A 20806-nucleotide genomic window follows, 5' to 3' on the forward strand; every position below is an offset into this window, starting at 1 on the left:
AGAGTACACGAAGAAAAAGGACAGGTTGCTTACCTGTAACCATGTTTCTTCGAGTGTACTCTGTGAATTCACACAATCCCGCCCTTCCTTCCCCACATGCAAACCTCTCCCTTTCTCGCTGCCTTTGCGGCGTAGGAACTGGAGAGCGGGCGCGGAGGGCGCCCTTTATACCCTCCGGGAAGAGGGGCGGGGTTACCGCCAAATTTCAAACTTTAGCTTGGAAGAGTATCCGTTGGAGCCTGCGCAGGCGCAGCCTTCTCCATTAGTGTGAATTCACAGAGTACACTCGAAGAAACATGGTTACAGGTAAGCAACCTGTCCTTAGTTTGGGAGGGCAAATCCCCCTCTTTGTTTAGTATCTTGTTATTCTAGTTTTTTTCTCTCTGCAAATAAATCTTGAAAGATTGCAATTTTGTGACCTAGATATTCAGTACAAGTTTTAGTAGTACACATTTTTCTTGTTTCTTTCTGTTGGTTCATCCAGAGCAGAACTTGCTGTTTCAACTTGTGCCTTATAGCACTTTGATTCCTCTCATTGCTCCTCGTTAATTTATTCTTTCTTCCTGATCTAATCCCTTGATTCTTTATTCCTATGTAAGGAAAGATGACACTCAGTGCTTTACAGCGACACCAGAGGCACTCAAAGCAGCCAGCTTCTGGTAAAAGGAAATTTAGTATAATGCCAAGTTTTTAACTTTGTGGATTTTTTTATACATTATAACTGTATTCTCAATGCGCTTCTGACACAATAAATAAATAGTGCTTTCCTGGTTTTATCCACCAGATGGCAATGCAAATCAGAGAATTCACTGCTGACCTTTTGAAAGCATCTCCAAAAGACAGACATTTCTAATAGCAGTCAAGTTTTCATTATTTGGAGGCTGGCAAATTGGCATCTCTTCAGTTATTTTGGAGGATATGTATATGTAGAAAATCCTGTAAGATGTCATCAGTCCTACTGATTGGTTCTTGCAGTCAGGCATTCTCATAAATGGAGCAGAATGAGAGTGCTATTTTCTGACTTTTTACAACTTTTCCCTTCCAACAGAGGGAAACAGAATATAATTCAAGGCTTCAGCTAAGCAGCCCTAAGATACCCCTTCATCATCAATGCTATGGGAAAGACAGGAAGATAGTATTGTGCCACGATCCCATACAGACTTTTAACATCCACCTGTGCTTGCCTGTCTACATACCATTTTAATAACTTGGGGAAGGAAAATGATTAGCTCAAATTCTTAGATGAATACTTGGTATTCCCTGGAAGCCTCTCTTCCAAGTAGTCACAGGGATCGATCCTCCTTAGTTTTTGAGTTCAGATAGGAACTGGCACTTTGGTGACATTTTTTTCAATAGGACAAGGAGAGGATTCTTTCACATACACGAGTTACAACTCAGTTTGAGATGGGTAATGATGGTTTAAATTGGCTCAGAGTTCTTAATGTTTGGTAATATTTATTTACAGCATTTATATTCCGCCCTTCTCACCCCGAAGGGGACTCAGGGCAGATCACATTACACAAATAGGCAAACATTCAATGCCTTGACATAGAACAAAGACAAGACAAATGCAGGCTCCGAGCTGGCCTCGAACTCATGACCTCTTGGTCAGAGTGATTGGTCTCAGCTGGCTTCTCACCAGCTTGCGCCACAGCCCGGGCCTGGTAATAAGTTGTATGCAAACTGAAGGGAAATTTAGTTACTAATTTGCATAGTTGTCTTTCTTGATGTGTGAGAAGAAATAGCCCTCTTAAAGATAACCCTTCTAGTTTGATGTCCTAGAGGAATCCAAGCCAGACCCTAGCAGTCCCATTGGCTGATATACACGTGGTCCACTTTGAGGTTCTAGTCTATGAGGATCTATCATATTTCAGAAAGTACTGTTTCCTGTGTGGGGTATTAGACAAGGAATCTACTCCCAGTTTACACTCAGTCTTGATATTATGGCCACAAAATGCACCTGCTTCGGAAAATCTAGACCGTATGACATTCAGCTTTTCTTGGTGGTAGGAGGAGGTTATTGATTATCATTTCAAACCAGAAAGAATATTTGCAGTACATGCCCCATGTTCCAGTTTTTGTCAATCAGGTTTCTTGATGAAAAAGGAAAATATTTTTTTTCTTTATAAAACTAAATATCTTAGAATCTTATACTTTGTGTATAAAATTGACTTACAATATATATAGCCATTAAAACATATATGATTTCACATGGGGTGATATAAAATTCAAATGGCACTGACTTTTCATTGATAGCATTTCACTGATGGTTTCTTTTCTTGTATTAAAGTCCTCAAATAGGCGGCAACACCCCCTGAATAAGCATCTCTTCAAGCCTTCAACTTTCATGACATCACATGAACCTCCTGTATTTATGGATGAAGATGATGACAGATCCAGTTTTCACAGTCACATGGCCAATGCAGCAGAGGAGGAACCGTCGGTAGGCTTTTATTTCCAACTAGATGTTGAAAATAAGTTACATATTGTGATGCTGAAAAGTAGTAAAGGATGTAACATTACATCCCAGAAAGAAAGTTTTGGGATGTAATGTTTTGTTCCCAGAGCTCACTTGGTGCATCAATTTTTTTTTTGGATTGGATTCTCTGCTTCAAGAGACCAACTGACTGGGAGAAGATTTTAAAGAGACATCTGTATAAAGTGGAGGAGACAGCTAGATTAGCCAATGAACAATTCTGTTGTAAGTCGACTTCATGTAACTTCAGGGCTGCCGTGTGTTACCAGCACAGCAAGTTGCTGGGGTTTGAATCACAATTGTTATATCTAGGAAGGTAGTAGCATTATTATTATTATTATTATTATTATTATTATTATTATTATTATATTTTTATCTCTTGGCATGACTCAGAGTGGTGAACAGTACTAAAATCAGTACCATATGCAGTTAAAACCTAAAGCATATACACACTAAAATAGAATTAAATCTGGAGGTGGTTAAAAAGAACAGGTTCTGTAGGTTTGTTTTTCAGTTGAATTTGTACATAACTTTGAACAGGTACATTTGTAAGTGTAACTACAACTATATGTATATATGCATGCATGCATGCTTTGGATAACATAGGAAAGGGTTAACATCCCTGTGGTGTTTGTTTTGCTGTCTGTGTCCCTGTTCAGAAGATTTCACCTCACTTTCTGTCCTTGTTGCAAAATTTTGAAAAAAACTGACTTGTTGTGGAAACAAGGATTGGTGAGAAAGCCTTAGTGGAGATACCTTTTCCTTATGATAACTCTTTCAGGAGTGAATTTCCCTTCTAAGAGGTAGATTTCTCTCACTTCCTCTTGTCTCACCCCAGTTCTTAACTATGAGTCGTCGTAAGTCGGATGTTGTAACTCAGGGACTGCCTGTAGTAAAACCATTGGCTTTTTTCAGACTAAAAGTATTACCAGATCAAAGTATTGCTGGATGAGTTTCAGTAGAGCAGCTCAGTCCAAATGACATAATTGTAGTACTCCTACCTTAACCGGAGAAAAAAGATATTTGTTATGTTAGAGACTTTTGAATAATTCTATATCTACTTGCTAATGCTTGAAGTAAATTCATTGTCTGTGGGATACTGAATTCTCTCATGGTGAAAGCTTCCTGAACTAGACAATATTTAAATTGTGGTGGAGTCAAATATGAAATTACAATAATGTAATTATTGTTGCAATTATCAAAACAGTAATGTAATGTAATTATTGTTGCAATTATCAAAACAGTAATAAATATTAAATCTTACAACCAGGGTGTCAAGAGTCAGACGCCAACTGAGAGCTAAGTGCAGTTTATTTAACAAACAACTCAAATAAACTCAGCAAACTGTCCAAAGAGCTTATAAAGCTTAAACTTCAGTGTAAATAAGCAGTCAAAACAAGGAAAACGCCAAAAGAACAAACCGGAATATAATCCGGATTATCCGGAGATATAATCCGGATTAAAACCAAGGTGCTTGAATTCAGCTCAAAATTGCAAGGCAGACTCAAAACAGCAAAACCAACAAGGGCAAATAGTTCCAAAGGCTCAAAACTTTCCGGAAACTCAAAAGTACGGCCAAAAGCCCAAAACTAAAGAGAAAGCCCAAACCGGGCTAAAGTTCTTCACCAAAAGCGGCGCAGGTAAACAAAGCTGGAAAACGCTGAAGCAATAGCGACAAGTCGCTGCGGAGTCAAAAGCCAAGCCAGATGTCAAGAGAACGAAGTGTCATAGCGAAGTCAAGCCGGTCCGGAGTCAGGGTTGGAAAACAGCGTCAGAGTCGAGGATGAAGCCAGCGGTCAGCAACGGAAGTCAGCCACGGAGATGGGAATGATGCCAAGCCGAGTTTGAGAGCGAAGAGATATGCCAAGTCAAATACCGGTCCAAGTTCCAAAGGGTGAAGTTGTCACAGCAAGGTCCACGTCATGGGATAACACAAAGAGCCAAAATGATGGAGGCGAGCGGCAGCTAATGCAAAATAGTAATAACAATGCAGTTCAAAGAGAAAACCCACATAGTTCCAGCCCTCCATCATAGAATAACCCAGATCAAACTTACATTGGTTGCAAAGTCCCAAGCCAGTCTTCGGAGTTATGTACAGGAAACCCAATGGCGCCCAACAACACCTTGCCACACGCAAAGAACAATGGCCAAAAATCCTCCATTTATTTAGGTTTCCTTGGGCATCCAAACAACCAACGCCTTAGGATCAGGTGTCCCAAGCTCCTCATCAGAGTCCGAGCTCCAAACAGCCAACGCCACAGGCCCGGGCTGTGGCGCAGGCGGGAGAGCAAGCCAGCTGCAATTAACTGCAATGAATCACTCTGACCAGGAGGTCATGAGTTTGAGGCCCACTCGGAGCCTATGTTTGTTTGTCTTTGTTCTATGTTAAAAAGGCATTGAATGTTTGCCTATATGTGTAATGTGATCCGCCCTGAGTCCCCTTCGGGGTGAGAAGGGCGGAATATAAATGCTGTAAATAAAATAAATAAATAAATGTGGGGTCTGCTTCTGCAGAAACCCAAGCTTCTCCTACGTCCTCAGCATCCATGGGCCCAGTTTCCTCCCCAAGATCCTCCGGAGCCCGTGCCCAGTCTATGCCAACTCCTTCCGCCACCACCGGATCCTCAGCAGTCATTTCCACCTCAGGATCCCCTTCCAAATCCCCATATGAATCCTCATATGAGGATTCCTCAAGTAACTCCCTGACCCTTTTCCTGTGTAAGTCTTCCAACGAGCCCTCCTCGCAAGGAGTCTTCCTACCCCTCCTGATCCTACTATTGTCACTAACAGCCTCGGAAGACTCATTCACAACACAGGGGTATTATATTTGTGACGTGATTTTTCTTTAGCATTTTAGATGTGCAGAAGGTCTTTATAATCTCTCAGATTTGTCCATAAAATTACTTTTGAGGTAGGTTTGTTCCATTTAATTGGTAAGGAAGTAAGTTCATATTATAACGAATCCATGTTAGAAACTTCAATCCATGTTCCTCATATATAGACATAGTTGTCTGCCCATTAGAATGAAACTAAAGAGTTTTCTTATTCTGTACATCAGATTGTGAAAATATATTGAAGGATTTTGTTTTCTACATGTTGAAGGAGGTATCTCCCTGAAAACAGGTCTGCATTTTGTCACATTCTAAAGATCAGATAAGGTCGCTTACTACAGATTATGCTACAAGTCATGCACTCTCCTGTTAAGAGTTTTTCATTTTGTCTTGGTTGAATCTTTGCCTTCAGGGTGAGTTCCCTTTTTCATTTCTCAGTAATTCTTCTCCCCTTTCTCACCATGTTCCCTTCGTATTCCTAGCTATGACGTTTTAGATTAGATTTAGTGGTCAGACATGGTACTCGTCGCCATTATGGAACTGAAAAACTAATATAGCCAAGGTGATGTGAGGCACTGAGAACACCTTTGTCTCCCAGGACATCCTCTCATTGACCTGACAATTACTATTGTGCCAGATGCCCTTCATTAGATGAAAAACACAAGTCGTTAAAGTGACACAGGACCTGCTGGTTTTTCTTTAGTTGCATATGGCAGACCGAGGCTTCTCTCTTGTTTACATTCAAAGAAACTCCAAAGGGAGGGAAGCTGAGAAAGGATACTCGGCAGCAAACCAAGAGAAATCTCTCCCAAAATAGCTACATGGAAAATGTGAAGAGATATATATATTTCAGCATGTCTGCAACTCTGTGTTATATGGGTTTCTCATATTTTCTGTTGATTTTGCAAACAATGAAGTGGAACATGAAAAGTAAAAAAATATAGAAAGAACAGTGAATATCAGTGCTCCTTTTATGGAAGATGTATGGAGAGGATTATAATTGGTTTGTATATCCACTAACAATTAAAATCCTGTAAGCTCATTGGTTCGCCATATACTATAGGTAGCGATGGGCAAACTTGTTGAATTCCACTCATTGTATAATTAATGAACCAGATGTTTTAAGTAGAAAGGCTGTTTAGCCAAGTAATACCCTCCTATATTTCTGTACACATTGGTATCACCTAACAGGACCAAATGGATACTTAGATTTTTCAGTGCTGTTTTGAGGCTAACGTTCACTCTACAATACCAAACTTCAATAGCAGATGTTGGGACATGAGAGAAGCCTCCCACAAGGATGGTAAAAACATCAAAACATCTGGCCGTCCCCTGGGCAACGTCCTTGCAGACGGTCAATTCTCTCACACCAGAAGCGACTTGCAGTTTCTCAAGTCGCTCCTGACACGCCAAAAAAAAAAAAAAAAGCAGATGTTGTGTGCAGTTTGTGGACCTGTTTACATACTTCGGCTTTTTCCTTGTATTATTTTCAGTAACTTTCAGAGTGAGAATTCTTTCCCTGTCTCTTTCTTAACAGGATGAAGAAAGTATTCCTGTAGCATATCGAGAATTACCAGAATATAAAGAGCTGCTCACACTTAAAAAGCTGAAAAAGCAGAAGTTGCGGCAAATACATGCAGAAAGTGGCTTTGTACAGCACATAGGCTTTAAGGTTAGTAAAGAAACAGCAAACCATGTCTTGTGTCAGCAAGCTGATGATTTCATTGGAAGCATAGGTCATTGGCAATAGGTATACCTCAGAGTTTCCCAAGCAACAGAAATAAACATACGAAAGCAAAAACATTGTACCCTTTCGCCAATTGATCAGGCTTCCATTTCCAGGAGTACTTCTGCTATATGGCAAAAGAAGTTGAGAGAACATATAGCATTTTAAACTCCAAGGATTTTCAAACAAACAGAAATTGTTTCTTTAATATAGTGTATAAAATTTTGTTTGTACACATTCAGATTGCAGTCCTATTCCTATTCAAATAGCATGAAATTTTGTGGGCCTTATTTTTAGTATTCATGTGTAGGATTCTACCATTAGTGATGCTTCTAAACAAGAAAACTCGAAAAGAATTGGAGCAGTGTATTCTCTTGATAATTATAAGAAATTATGTTAGTAGATTATTGTAAGCAATTTCTACAGGTGCTAATTATGATGAAAATTGCACTGGAACCTATTTCTAAAATGGGAAAACATGTGTTAGATCTGAGAGTCAGTGCAAAGAAACCAATGTTAGCCTTAAAAACAGCTAGTTGACTCATATTGCAAACTTGGAATCGGCTTTCTCCTATCTCACGTGTCAAACAAGTCCTGTAGGCTGAAACCAGCCTGCAATGTCATTTTATGTGGCCCTCCAGAGGTTGGACTTCAACTCTTGTATTCATCATTAGACATCATGACTAGAGCTCATGGTAGTTGTGATACAGTAACACCTGAAAGGCTGCAGTTTGCCTTGTTTTAGTTTGAATTTAGATACAAGACTGGTATGATGTCTGACTTTGAAATGTTCTTTAACCTTTCCCCAATCTCAGAGCCGTAAGTGCTTTTGGGGCACAATTCCCATTATACCTAGTTTGCATGGCAGATAAATGATGAGAATTGTCATTCAACATATGGGAACTTAAATTAGGTAAAAACTAAAGAGCGCTAACCACTACGGCTCTCTGTATCCAGAAATTCTTCTTCCACGGATTCAGTGATCCTTTGAAAGCAACCATAAGCCTGATGTGGCCCTAGATGAAAATGAGTTTGACCCCCCTGTGAGACCTACCTGGTGCCCTATAGATATATTGAACTATCTCTCATCACCTCTGGTCCTTGGCTACACTTCCTGGAACTGAAGAATATAGTAATCCAAATTATGTTAAGGGTGCCGGGCTTGGAAAGGCTGCTTTGAGCATTTTAATGATCACTACTACTAATAAAAGCTTTGCTTTCCTCCCTGAGTGATATCTGTGTTGAGAAAATGGTGCAGAGTGGGGAATGATACACAAGTGCTTGCCCCTTTGTTTGTAACACAAGGATGACTATACTTTGACCTAAAACCACATATAACTCATAAGAATTTCAGGATAGGTGACAAGATAATAGACTTCCTTATTCCTTTTCTCTTCAGTCACCAACTAATGGAGAAGAAAATAGAGCATGAAAATACAGGTGAAGTGGAGGAAAAACATTACAGTTGTAATGTGAAGAAATGTGATAGGGCAGAAGTAGACAATGGTGACTCTCTGTGTAGTGTTACATAACAGCCCCTGTTATTCCCAATCCACAGACTTAGCTGTAATGGATGCTGGCAGTTACAGCAACGTCTGGAGGGCTACAGTTGCACACCCCTGCTATAGTATGTGCATGCCACTGAAGCAAGGAAAACATGGTTTCTATGAGATTAGAGATAGAAACAAACATAATTAAGCTTCAGCCTGAATTCAGTTGTTAGTCTCAGCTAGAGTAGACCCATTGATTCACTGGTAATATGTTGCCAACACTAGTCCATTCCACTGATTTAGTTGGCCTACTCTAATTCGATTTTGACGTCTGTGTGGGAAGACTCTTTAGGAAAACAAAAAATGGAATGATTGCCGATAGTCACGGAGATGTTAAGAAAGACTGGTTGAAGAGAAACGGTGCCATGTTCTTGGACTTAGACAACCTTTCCCCCCCCCCCCCATCTCTCTCCTCCCACAGCCCCCAATAACATGGCCCTGTCTGTTTTCACTGTTTAGAGTGAGGAATGAAAATTCCTTCAACCAGAATGACTTAACTTTGTGGTGCTTTTTCCTGATTCATTTTCAGTGTGATAACTGTGGAACTGATCCCATTCAAGGCATTCGATGGCATTGTCAAGATTGTCCTCCAGAAATGTCTTTGGATTTCTGTGATTCTTGTTCTGACTGGTAAGCAGCCAGTTTGTTCTGTGTGTATGTGTGTGTGTGTGTACTGAAGAATTAAGCTATAGGTGAATTTCTTTGCAAACATTCAACTTAAAATTTGAAACATTTATTGAAAGGTTACTTAATTCTGGCTAAATCCTTATATAATCCCTGGCTCGAAGTGGACATTGCCACTAGTATTCTTTCACTGGGAAGTGCATTCCACTTCTACTTGCAATTCCAGCTGCTAGTACTGAAGCACAGCCTGGATGCCAATCAGGAGCTGGAGCTGGAAAAAATAAAGAAGCATAGTCCTCCTGGTTCTCCAATGAGTATGCTGGAAGTTAAGATAGCCCTTTTTCCTTCTCAGCTGCAGAAATGCAGTCAGATGGTGCCTGGATCTCCCCTGACCACACATTGGCCACGGGGTGCACCTCATTACTGTCAGCATTGCATGGCGAGTGGTTTTAGATACTACTATGAAGTGGCAAGATTTAGTTGGTTAAAGAAATTGATTAGACTTGAGGGCCTCGCCTTACTTAACTTGAAGGGCTATAACTTAAGATATGAATGGCATGCTTATTTATGGTATGGAAAAGATAAGGCGAACAAAGAATTTAATAGACATCCAGTAAGATCCAGCCTTCTAATAATTTGGAGGAGATATAAGGAAGAGATGGAATTAAAAACCTCACTGTGGCTGTGTCTGTTGGAAGCAGTACTTAGGCCAACATCCAGTGAGGAAATAAGAACTTTTAGGGAGTATCTAACTAAAGAAAAAGATCAATTGAAATTAAAACTGAGATAAGAGATAGGCATAAGTGACTGGTTCTGTTACCCTGAATTATATGATCGATTTAGGAAAGATGTTAAAGCAGGGTTGGCTAACAGAAAACTAACACTAGAATGTATTCTTGAGAAGGGGAACAAGAGCTTAGTTTCTAGATTATATAAATATATATTAGAATACAATCTAGAGGACAACCAAATAAAAATCGCTATGATCTCTTGGACTAAAGACCTAGAGAAAAATATTGATCAGGAGAATTGGGAGCATCTTTGGAAACATGGTTTTAAATTCTCAATTGCTGTGACTCCAGCAGAGAAAATATTATAAGATGTTGTATAGAACGCCAGAGATAATAGCCAAAATAGATAAAATCCATCAAGGGGAATGCTGGAGGTTCAAGATGCATAAAAACACCTTCTTCCACATTTGGTGGACCTGTAGGATGGCCCAAGATGTTTGGGAAAAGGTGATTAAGAAAACAAAATGACTACTAATAAGGTTTAAAATCCATAAATGTGCCTTTTATTAATATTTATAAGTTATTAGAATGTATTCAAGTGGCCAAGTTATCTAATGGTATCCGGGGAGAAAATAATGAAGACTTTGTTAAAAAATAGAGGCTAGCATTTGAATATTTGGAAAGGAAGACAGATCTGGACTTTAAAATTGTCACAAGAGGAATTTATTAAAGTAGGCATAAAGGTAGATTTTATTAGATATAGGACTCACAGTGTGTAATGTCGAAGGTCATGAGTGGGTTCACGGGTGGGGGGCAAGAGGGGAAAGAATGGACAGAATATTGTAATATATCTGGGGGAACGGCATACCTGTATTAGATGTACAGTAGAGTCTCACTTATCCAACATAAATGGGCCGGCAGAATGTTGGATAAGCAAATATGTTGGATAATAAGGAGGGATTAAGGAAAAGCCTGTTAAACATCAAATTAGGTTATGATTTTACAAATTAAGCACCAAAACATCACGTTATACAACAAATATGACAGAAAAAGTAATTCAATACGTAGCAATGCTATGTAGTAATTACTGCATTTACGAATTTAGCACCAAAATATCATGATGTATTGAAAACATTGACTACAAAAATGTGTTGGATAATCCAGAATGTTGGATAAGCGAGTGTTGGATAAGTGAGACTCTACTGTATTTGATTATCTCTAGATGTTTCTTCTTTTTTATTTTGTATCCTGTTAATTTCACCCAATAAAAAAAATTAGAGCTTTGTATAGTGAGTGGCCATGTGCAAGGAATTACCAGAAACCATACATGGTTGTGCCAGCATGTTACCAAGAACTTCAGGCCTCTGTGTCTGAAAGAAGACATGGTTGAGAAATGAGTGTTTGGGAAACAGATGTCAGTATTTAACAGTTTTTAACATATGGAATTGATTTTATTTTTTTAACTATCAGTTTGAGATATTGACTTGTTTATAAAGAGTGTCATGCTTTTTCCATGTCTTTCAGTCTGCACGAAACAGAAATCCACAAGGAGAACCACCATTTGGAGCCTGTGTACAGAGCAGAGATGTTCTTAGATAGAGACTATTGCATGTCCCAAGGCCCGAGTTATAATTATCTTGATCCCAACTACTTCCCTGCAAATAGATGACATGGAAAGGCAACTTGCAGCCTGAAGCTTAGTATCCTCTGAAAAATCCAAGCGTGGTGACATGGTCATTGGTTTGCGCCCACATTGGAATGACATTGACTTTCCCAGGAATGTCATCCGCAGCATGAGAGCTTCCTAGGTGCCCTCATCACCCTGTCGCTCTCTGACGTACTATGATATGAGATCACTGGACAGAGGTTGAACATTCCTAGTGTGCAGGAAGCTTTATTGGAAAGATTTCATTTTCACCATGTTGGTTATACTGTTTTTGAGATGGTGAATCTAGAGAGGAGTTGCAAAAGTGTGGCCAGAAGTGAAAGCACACATTAAAGATAGTTGATTCCAAAGGCAAAAAGAGCTTGGCTATTATGAAATGTGGAGGCGATGAAGTACTTACCTTAAAGACAGTTTAGTAGTTGCAGTTTTGTTGTGAAATAGTTTTCAGTACAGAAACTTGACTTCTTCAGGCAAAGTTTTAACCCATGACAGTGTTTGCTTCTAGAATATACTTTCAAAACAATCACTGTCCCTGTGATGGTCACTCATAGGCCTTGGAGCTGCTTGATCCGGTTGATGTTTCTTTACCTTATTCTTTCTTTTACTCTTTTTTACCACAACAAATCTTTATTTACCAACAGTGAAGCACTACAGGAGGCAATTGTGGCATTGCTTCCTTAACCAGCTCATGGTGTGTGAATATTATAAAATTGTCACGCAGATATATTTTTAAATGTAATGTTATATAAGATGACCATGTGATGTGTACAAAAATATGGTGAAAAGTGCCAGTGGTAGTAACTGTGTAAAGTCTCTAACACCCAACATTAACTCCTATAAAGTAAAATACACAGCCTTCTGCCTCTGTATTTGGAGTTGTTATTGCAACTCATCAAAGAAAACTGCCTAATATAAATCATATATGGTAATAATTTTTCCTCTTTTGTAGTATGCACAAGATCCATGAAAGATTGTATTTTTATTACTATTTAAACAAGTAATTAAAGTTTGCCTGAGCAGTGAGCAAGGGTTCACATGCATTCTTTTATACTGCTAGATTTTGTTGTGCATCATTTAAAACATTTTGTATGTTTCTTCTTATCTGTGTATACAGTATGTTCTTAAATAATGTTCATTTGTCAGGAGAACTGTGAGAAATAAACTACGTGGATACAGTCTGTTTATATATAGAATGCTTACTGTGACTTTTTTCAGAGGAGGTTTGATGTTTGAAGCAGCGTTAAAAGTTGAGGAGACCATTTAGCTCCTGTATGAAAAGGATATTTGATCCTCTTAAGAGGTTTCAGGGTATTCTAGTAGTCATTATCCAGTTGTCTTACTCAGCCTCTTCCAGGATAATGCCCCAACATTATTATATTAACACAGCCACCCAGTTCAGAATCCTGTGTTCAGTCTTAACTTGTAGAGAGATCGTGTGTACATCTACTATTTTATTCAATTTGATGGAGGAAGCAAATTTGCCCAGCTAGGAGAATGCTCACCCAGAAAGCCTTACTCCTTTGAAGTGAATGGGGCTCCACATCTGAGTGTCCAGATCTTTAAGAAACCACTGGATCAGAGCAGTTACGTTGAGGATATCAAGTAAGATTTTAATGTAACCTCTTTATGGCCAAGATGGCTGTAAAAAAACCCATTTTTTACAGTCTTTTTCCCATAAAAAAGAAAGATATTTGGTACATTTTCTTAGTCTAAAAAGAACAATGATTGAAAAAGCTTTGTAATACCTGCTATATATTTTTAGCTGATATATCATTTTGACATGTATAACCTGTGATTTAAAAATGCTGATTATTTTAATTGTAATGGATTTCCACTTGCTGAAACTGGGGAAAAAACTTGAATTTTCATAGTGACTTAGAATATGTGTTTAACTTAAATTTTTGGCAGTAATTAAATAACAAAGAATTGGCTGGTGCATATGATAGCAGCATTAATTTCAGTTTAATCACAGTGTTAATTTTCACAGTATTTGTTTAGGTGTAATCACTTTGTTTAAAGAAGTTTCAGCATTTTTTTAATATATTGGGTAGATGATGCAGTACCGTTTCTAATTGACTGAGCAGTATAATACATCGTCTGTAAGCATATCTCATTCTTTGAGAAATCTAATAAACCAAAATATATATAATGCTCAAGAACACACCTGATGTATTTCAATTTTCTCCTTAATTGAGGATGAGGGGGAAAAAGTACTCTTGCAAATATAAGAGAATGTTCATTTTTATATTAATAACTTTTCAGTTCCACTGTGCCTCGGTTTTTTTCTACATACATTTAATAACACTATGTAACAATTTGAAAAAAAAATTCTGTTCCTGGTTTTAAAGTGTTATTTCCTGTTTGATTGTGTAGTACTTCCTTTGAAAGTGGTTGTTATATTCCAGAAACCTATGTGGCTGAGGGTAGTACTATTTCTTTCAGTCTAGGCACTTTGTAATTTTCCTTAATGAAAATATGCAGTTTTCAACCTTTCAAGATGCAGACTGCAACAAATTTTTTTTTGCAGTTTAATAAATGTTTTCCATGTTTTTGTGAGAGAACCAATTAGGAAATGACATTTATAACCCAGGAACAAAAATCATGTTATATAGTGTAATCATTTTTGTTTCTCATGTGGGCAGTGTCTCAATTCCTTGCTGGAATTATTGTAGCATTGAGGGGAGGAACTGGATTTGTATGTTTCTAGATTTGTGCAGGTAGCTCCATAAACAAGATATCCAGTTAGATGTTGGGCCTACGCTAATATTGTCACCTCTCATTGATATTTTATTGGGACAAATACAAGGAGCCCATCCCATTATAAGGAAAATCGTCTAGTTTCACCTCGTATTGAACAGTTTGCTCTATTCCTTGCAAAGGAATCCAGTGCATGCTTCAAGCCCCCAGGTATGTGTATCTTTTAATTTGTGAAAATGGGCAGCAGCATCTACCATGTACTGTGTGGATCTCTACAGAAATTTGGAAACCAGATTTTAAGTGCTGTGGTACAGATTGCACATCTTATGCTATCTAGAAGTAACAAACTACACATATGTTTACACTGTCCTTGCGTGTTTATCATTAGATTGCGATATATTTTGATACTGTATCCAAGCATTTAGCAGAACAATTGTCAGCTTTAGAGCAGAGTGCAAACCAAAGTTTTTAATAAGGAATTCTTCAGTTAATACTCTCAGTATTTTGTAGTGACTTGTTTTTTAAGATGCCTGGATGAACCCATAGATGTTCCTGATCTGTTTATGAGGCCGTTATGTTTCAGAAGTAAAAGTATAGTCAATATCCAAACTGAAAGAACTTGAAACAATTAGAACTCCATAGGTCCTCACAGATCAAATCTCATTTTACAGTAGGAAATGCTATTTTTAAAAGAAATAGCATTCTGCTTTGGCCAGACCCCACCTGTAATGCTGTGTCCAATTCTAGGCACCATAGTTTAAAAGGGATATTAACAAGCTGGAAGGTGTCCAGAGGATGGCAACTAAAACGGTCTGGAGGTCTGGAGACAATGCCCCTATGAGGACCTGGGGATGTTTAGCCTGCAGAAGAGAAGGCTGAGAGAAGACATGATCACCATGTTTAAATATTTGAAAGGATGTCATAAGGAATAATAATAATAATTTTATTCTTATACCCTGCCCCATCTCCACGAGGGGACTCAGGGCGGCTTACATGGGACCATGCCCAGGCAACAAACAATATACATCTCCACAATTAAACAAATCATAAACAGATAAAATCACAGGAAGAGAGAGCAGGTTCGTTTTCTGCTGCCCTGGAGACTAGAACTCGGAGGAATGGGTTCAAATTACAGCAAGGGAGATTCTAATTGAACATTATGAACTTCCTGGTTGTACAAGTGTGGTGAAAGCTCCTTCCTTGGAGGCTTTTAAACAGAGGCTGGATGGAAATCTGTCAGGCGTACTTTGAATGTGCTTTTCCTGCATGCAGGGGATTGGACTAGTTAGCCCATGTGGTCTCTTTCAACTCTTATTACTCTATGAAACTCCATGTAAGACAAATATCCTGGTGAGGATGTCACATTTTAAAAATCTTATTGTTTAAATTATTTTATTAGGCTTGAGACCAAAGCTGTGGAGAAAAAAAGACTCTTCATGTCTGTTATACATTTTATTTGTATTACATTTTCATTACAAGAAAAATAACTTGAAAAATACAAATCTGCTTGAAGTACTCATTAATGATGCAACTGACAGAAGGATCAATCATGCAAGCAGAAATAGTGGATGATCCAGAAGAAATGCAGCTCCTTCCTATGGATACAATATTCTTTAAACCTGCTAATCATCATCATACAGAAAATCCCAAGTCTTTTAATTGATGTGTGAAATCTGTACTGTCATTTTGTACAAAGTGAGAATATTGACAAGTAACAAGCTGTGTGAGTGATAGCTCCATACACTTTATCCTAGCATAACTTTATCCTAACTTACATTCAAATAATGTAAGTTAATTTAGAATTAAAAATTGAAATTTACAATTGCCCTGTTTATGTTGGATATATAATAACCATATAAATGGAGGGTCGCCTCCTGCCCTTCCGAGTGCTCATTTCTTAGTTTCTCACCATACATAATTTTACTATCATAATAAATACTGTTATAATTAACTTAAGTGTTTATACATCTTAAGTATACCAGCAATATTTGGCACTGGATATTTTTAGCAGACAGTATTAATATATTTTAATTGCAGATGTTTTAAAAATCATCCTTTGCATTAGTACAGAAACCATTAGAACACACCTTGTCAAAAAACTGATCCCATAAACACATTAGTTAACTAGTTCACATTTAACTTTATTTTATAAAGTATTTACACTACATTTTCTGAGCATTTTCAAATTTCCACTATAATCAGCTGCAATTCCAGTGCTGGTATGTTACACCAATAAGATGGCAAAAACCCATAATTTTAAAACACTAAAGAAAGAACAAGCTTTAGTAACCTTAAAACCGAACTCTTTACGAAACAAGTAAATACATTGTTATGTCAGTTCTCTTGACCAGGATCTCAATGCTTGACAGTATAATATATCAAGTAATAGTTTAGTGCAAGGCATGATTTATATAAATCGGAGCTGCTGTTTATCATGCTGCATCTTAACCCGTGAAGTGCAAACGGTATGATAGACAATCTACAGTACAAGTGTGCCATTACTGTACCGTACAAGTTATGGAGATTTTTGCAATGTTTACAACATGCACTGATCTTTCAAGGCAGCAGCTATTGCTTCAAATAGCAGGACCACTGGGAGTGCACATCTCGGGGTGAGGATTACAATTACACAGTGTCCACTGAAAGGGGGGGTGCCAATCCTTCTTTTTTCAGAAAAGCATCAATTGAAGTACATACTTCAAGAAAAACTTCTTCTGGTGTTCCTTCTGCATTTATCTGTTTTAAGGAAAGAGATGTTGTATCACTAGCAACATTAATAGGGAAACCTTATAATCCAGCAATCCCTTCTTCACTGTAAACCCAAGTGCCTACAGCAGCACTCTAGCCAATGGCCATACCAAGTGAAAATTCGTTTTGGACTATTGGAGCGTACCAAGTTGGGGAAAACATTGACATACAGGACTCAAGTCCAAACAGCCACTGAACATTCATTAGGAACCCCTCAAAGTTTACAAAAGGGATAAAACAGTACAATTAAGACTAAACATACTCAGTAGTAATTGGATGTATTGACAAAAAACAAAAATTGGAGGAATGGGGCACCAAGAATAGAATGAAGCATTCTTTTTACAAAGACAATACAATTCATGTTTTCTTGTAGGCCACAGAGTAGACGAACTTTAGGTAAAGTGAATTTGATTTGAGTAGTCTAAACTGGCAAGAAACTGAAGACACCATTAATGAATCAATCTTTTGAGTGTAGAACATCATAGTTGTTAATGTTAAATTCTGTTATATGACTATATGTCTGATGTATTTATACATGGTTAATGTTTTAATTTGTTGTATGTTTCTTGTTGTATTGGAAACCGCTCTGAGTCCCTCGAGATAGGGCAGTATATAAATAAAGATTATTATTATTATTATTATTATTATTATTATTATTATTATTGTTGTTGTTGTTGTTGTTGTTGTTATTATTATGATGATGTTGGAAGAGACCACAATGGCCTTCCAGCCTAACCACCTGATGATGGCAATGAGCTTAGAAATCTAGTAAGTTTGAGCATTTCTTGCCAGACATAAGTATCTTACCTACTATGGGGGCTTATAGATTCTGGATATGATCCCCTCCCTCACATTTTTCGGAACATGACTTTAGGAAATGCAACAGGCTGTTAAGGCCTGTTGATCAGAAAAGCTTTCTCCCAATATAACATTTTTACAGTTCAATAAAATTAATTAATCAATGTGAACACAGTACTGGGAAATGGGAAAGAGGTTAGAAATCTCAATGTGCACACAGTATTGATAAAAGACAATTTCTTCTTTGTGGTCTCTGTGAATGCACACCAGTTGGTTAACTGCACCTGTGCAGTGTAATTTGGAAACTTCTAGAGCTCTAAAATGTACTTTTTGGCGGTAGCTCCACCCACCATGCCAATGGTATATAATGGGTGAGCACCGCCATTGCCTCAGTTCTTTTCTTTCCACCTCAGTAGCAAAAAAAAAAGTTTGCTCAATAGCACTGCTAGGCTTAGGTGTAGTACTTTAGTTAGATAGTCCTTGGACTTTGGCTTCTTATCCTGGCAGCAGATTTATGCTCACAAAAATAGTAATTAGCAATCTGATATGGATGGCCCTAATACCACCTTTCCATTGGCATTGAACATCCCTTCTGGGGAAGTTAATATGAACTGTAAAATTGCGTTTTCTCTGTAAATGTAGAAATCTACCCTTTTTTCTTCCCAGGTTTGTTTTTCCTCAAAACAATCTCATATAGCTGTAATTTGATTAATTATAATACATCTGATTAAGAGGTCTTCAATTGGGTGACAGCCATATTTTGCATAACATGAATGTTACCTGTTTCTAACTAAGATCAAACCTCCTCAATGTTCCAGCTTTTGGACATTTGTGGTTTACTGCCTTATGTTAGCTTTCAGCTAAGTAATATCAAATTCATGCTGGAAGAAATTCATGAGAAAACCCGACACATTAAAAGGTTTATAGCGTACCTGCACTATCTTTCAATTTCTGGAATATATTTTAAGCGAGGGAAGGAAAGAACTTCTGGTCCAGTTTCAAAGCTTGGAACATCTTACCTTAAACAGTGGAATTCTGTTTTCATAATACATGATCAGTGGCTCAGCTGACTGGTAGTACGTTTCAATGAGCTTCACAATGGCTTCAGCATTATCATCAAGGCACTGGCTACTTTGACTTCTTTTCAGAAGGCGACTGCTCATAGTTTTAGATGAACAGTCCATGCACAACATTAGGGATGGTTCCCCAACCTGTAGAAATCAAAACAGGTTTGTGTCAGTGAGAAAGGATTCAAGATGAATGCCTCTATTTTGCTGATTAAAATGCAGTATTTGTTTTTTATGGGATTCATTTTGTACTAGTTTGCTACCTGATCTTGTGTGAAAATCTCTTCCCAGAAGGTGAGTTTGGGTTTTTTGGTCCCAAGAGGGTGGTAGTGTAGTCATCTTCACCCTCAAATAATCTCATCCCTTTCTCCACATTTTATTTTCACAATGACACTGAAGTAGATCAGGCTGATGGTGTTTGGATCAAGATCAATCCAATGAGCTTCATAGTTCTGCAGGGACATAAACTGAATTTCCCAAACTCTTTGCTGTCACAGATTTTAATATCTTGAGTGTACATATCTCCCTTTGTGTAGCTGTGACCTTTGATGGTAATGTGATTTGCACAAGAGATTTCTCATTTCCGGTTAGTTTAACCACAGTCTTTAAAAGATAATCAAAAATGGTTCTAGATGTTCATGCTTTGTTGGCATCGCCTACTAAGTCATCCTGAGGCAAAGCTAGCATGTTACAGCTCTCAAATGAAGAAAGCTGTTAATTTTGTTAAAACCTTCCCTAATTTTTAAATAGATTAAGAGGAGAAAAGGTATACCATTACTCAATTGTAACCATAGGTGGCACTGCTTCAATTTGACAACGAAATTCTGTTTGGGGGGGGGGGGGGATAGCTGCGAGTTATCTTTGTAATTCAAAAGGCAGATCAGAGAATAAGGATTCAGCCTGTGCATTCCTCTTGAAGGCATAAGTCTGTGGCCTGGGTATATACTCCTCAACTCAGCCCTGAGCTTGGATATACAGATATATCCTTCCATAGTCAGACACAGTGCCATTTAACCATTTTTGGAGAACAAAAATGAAAGCTTTGGCTTTCATCTAATTGGCCTACTGTAATGCACTCTATGTCAAGCTGACTTTCAAAACTTCATTTTTAAAACACACTATCCTAAATTTTGATGAAGCCACAGACAAGAATGAAACATGATGTATTTTTTATTCAAAACCACTTAAGGAAGGTTCTTAACCAGAAGGCAACTGACATTATATGTGGAATGGTCTCACAAATGTCAGACTGAATAAAAATGTGGTCATTTTTGAAAATTGTCTTGAGAAAGGAACACTAGAATTGTAGAAAAGGGGAGAACAAAACCTAAATCTGCACAATGATTTTTTATTTCTGCTGTGGGCACAATAAATGGAGACCTCCGTGAAAAAGGCCACTGTTGCACAAAAAGGAATATAATTTAGCCTAAATTAAAACCAAACAGCAGATATAATTGAATTACATTCCAAAAGCAGACTTTGTCATGGAACTTTTGAATTATATCCAGCCACATAAGCATTTGTTCTGTTCATTTTAAAAGTAAAATATTTATAGACTTGCCCTTTATTCCAACAGTTTATGCGTTTTTAAATTGATATTTATGTGTTTAAACTGCTTATCTCCTATAGCTCCCCTGTGCATGCTGAGAAAAGCATCACTTTATTAATCTCTATTTTGCATGCAGTTATTAAAGGCATGGGTGGAAAACACTATACAGGACTCTGCAGATACCAAAAAAAACCTTTGAGACACAAGGCAGTAGCAGAAGGATGGCGGGTTCCTGGTATCGGGCATCAAGAACATGCCGTATTGGTAGTTGGAGCTTGCTGCCACCTCCACTGCTGCTCTATGGCATTTTAAACAATATAAACGTCACATCACAAAGCAAGGC

The 20806-nt window shown here is 37.9% G+C and overlaps 2 protein-coding genes across 5 annotated transcripts in view; one reads left to right on the forward strand and one right to left on the reverse strand.

The window, feature by feature from the left end:
- The window catches only part of zzz3 (zinc finger ZZ-type containing 3), a 91291-nt gene extending 73604 nt beyond the window's left edge, over positions 1 to 17687 (forward strand). For all 4 annotated transcript variants that reach the window (XM_008114120.3, XM_008114118.2, XM_062979564.1 and 1 more), the window contains exons 9-12: positions 2291 to 2443; positions 6845 to 6979; positions 9113 to 9213; positions 11463 to 17687. In XM_008114120.3, coding sequence (XP_008112327.2) covers positions 2291 to 2443; positions 6845 to 6979; positions 9113 to 9213; positions 11463 to 11607 — 534 coding nt within the window. In that variant the 3' untranslated portion in view covers positions 11608 to 17687. The remainder of the gene's footprint in view (positions 1 to 2290; positions 2444 to 6844; positions 6980 to 9112; positions 9214 to 11462) is intronic.
- ak5 (adenylate kinase 5) overlaps positions 15741 to 20806 on the reverse strand; it is a 125207-nt gene continuing 120141 nt past the window's right edge. The window contains exons 13-14 of the mRNA XM_003223051.4: positions 18867 to 19058; positions 15741 to 17037 (exon numbers count right to left, since the gene is read on the reverse strand). Coding sequence (XP_003223099.2) covers positions 16927 to 17037; positions 18867 to 19058 — 303 coding nt within the window. The 3' untranslated portion in view covers positions 15741 to 16926. The remainder of the gene's footprint in view (positions 17038 to 18866; positions 19059 to 20806) is intronic.

Source organism: Anolis carolinensis, chromosome 4 (assembly GCF_035594765.1).
Source record: "Anolis carolinensis isolate JA03-04 chromosome 4, rAnoCar3.1.pri, whole genome shotgun sequence".
Lineage (NCBI taxonomy): Eukaryota > Metazoa > Chordata > Lepidosauria > Squamata > Dactyloidae > Anolis > Anolis carolinensis.